Raw genomic sequence first — 1,629 nt, 5'->3', positions numbered from 1 at the left:
CTATACCATTTCTAGCTAGGTCCCATTTTTCAGGGGGTAAAGGAACAAAATAAAGTATAAAGTACCTCTCAGGGTTAACTAAATAGAATTTCTTATAATTTTAGTGATAACCCTTGAAAAAAGAAATAGGTCTGCTGTTTTTCTCTTCCCGACCATCTTCTAATAAAGCTGGGCAGAAGAGTGGGATTTGGCCAAAAGTGAAAATTAAGCAGCTGGAAAATGTATCATGAAGAAAAACAGCCAATATTAGATGTATTTTACCTCATTCTCAGAGTTTAGAATGAGAGGACAAATTAAACTTAGGTTTGAATACGTAATATAGTAACATAGTTCAAAAATCAAAACAACACTAAAATATACTCGAAAAATGGTCTGATCCTTACCTTTGCCTCCATCCATCTCATTCCCTTTCTCCCATCAAGGTTAGACACTTTTATTTAGTTCTTTGTGTACCCTTCTAGAATTTCTTTATACAATTATTAATGTGCTTATTTCTCTCCTTTATTACACATACTGTAGATACGATTTGCACCTTGCTCTTCTCACTAACAATATGAGAAAAATTAACAATAAAATAGCATAAAAGCCCTTTAGGGAATTGAATTATTTTAAAATCTGACCCAAATTGACACTGACAAATAGCATTGTTCTAGTACTAAAACTGAACAGAACAGTATTAAATCCCAGGCTTCAAAATACAAAAAGCATTCAGCTATTAACCATTTGGAAATTATTAAGTATTTTGTAATATAATAGCCTTTCTCTTTCATCTACATTTCCTCCAGTTACAAATGTGAAAATAACTTTTTGCCTTAGAGCCTTTTCCTTTGGACCTACAAGTTAGCATTACTGTTGTAAGAGGACTTTCCAAACATAGTTTTAAATCCTAGAAAATCTTTGAATACTGAGCCTCATGCTGAACATACTACTGAATATAGAAAAGCCAGGGAACAGAAAGGTAATAATTTATTGCAGTGAATCCAATTTTAGAAACTCAAACTATCTAAAAAGGCATAAAAATGTCTAACCAAACATCTGATTCTTTTGATGTATAACAAATCATACTGCAGGACACTTTAAAAATAGAGTGATAAAAAGATAAACAATGATAACTTTGTTAACTATAAAAACATTGGAATTATTGATATAAATGAAAAATATTATAGCTACTAATGCTGAGACTAAAGACAAAACTGAGAAAACTGAACAATTAAGTAATTAATGGCCAGCATTAATGGACAATGAACAAGATAAATGGTCATAGGCTAGGAGTCATGGTGACAGCTTTCAGTCACTAATGACACAGCCTCCAGGAACTCTGGTCTCATTATTAGATTTCATTACGAGTGAGTCAAAGCATTTGTCATAACACTAAATCAGCTATAAAACAAATTCTCACTTACCTTCCCTGTTAGAATGGAGGGAAATTCAGTATCAAACTTGTTGCTCAAGCCAAACCTTAAAAACAAAGAAAAAATATATATTCTACTCAGCATATTTAACTCTTTACCCCCTCCCTTTTCCTGTTACAAAGCCATGCACTTCTGTTTTGATGCTGTGATTTAAAAATATGTCTTAAAAATAACTTTACAATATTTATAGAATATAAATCTTTATTAATCTGAATTA

The 1,629-nt window shown here is 31.5% G+C and overlaps 1 protein-coding gene across 1 annotated transcript in view; it reads right to left on the bottom strand.

Annotated features, from left to right (window-relative positions):
- Nucleotides 1-1,403: 1,403 nt before the first annotated feature.
- LOC144231178 (cysteine-rich hydrophobic domain-containing protein 1-like) overlaps nt 1,404-1,629 on the bottom strand; it is a gene marked incomplete at its 3' end in the record, with an annotated part of 17,451 nt that continues 17,225 nt past the window's right edge. Inside the window, exon 2 of the mRNA XM_077763568.1 lies at nt 1,404-1,458. Within this exon, the coding sequence (XP_077619694.1) occupies nt 1,404-1,458 (55 nt within the window). The remainder of the gene's footprint in view (nt 1,459-1,629) is intronic.

The sequence above is a fragment of the Crocuta crocuta genome, unplaced genomic scaffold (genome assembly GCF_008692635.1).
Source record: "Crocuta crocuta isolate KB4526 unplaced genomic scaffold, BGI_CrCroc_1.0 scaffold1405, whole genome shotgun sequence".
Classification (NCBI taxonomy): Eukaryota; Metazoa; Chordata; class Mammalia; order Carnivora; family Hyaenidae; genus Crocuta; species Crocuta crocuta.
The sequence above is the reverse complement of the archived record's forward strand: the minus strand, read 5'-3'. Positions and strand labels throughout refer to the sequence as shown.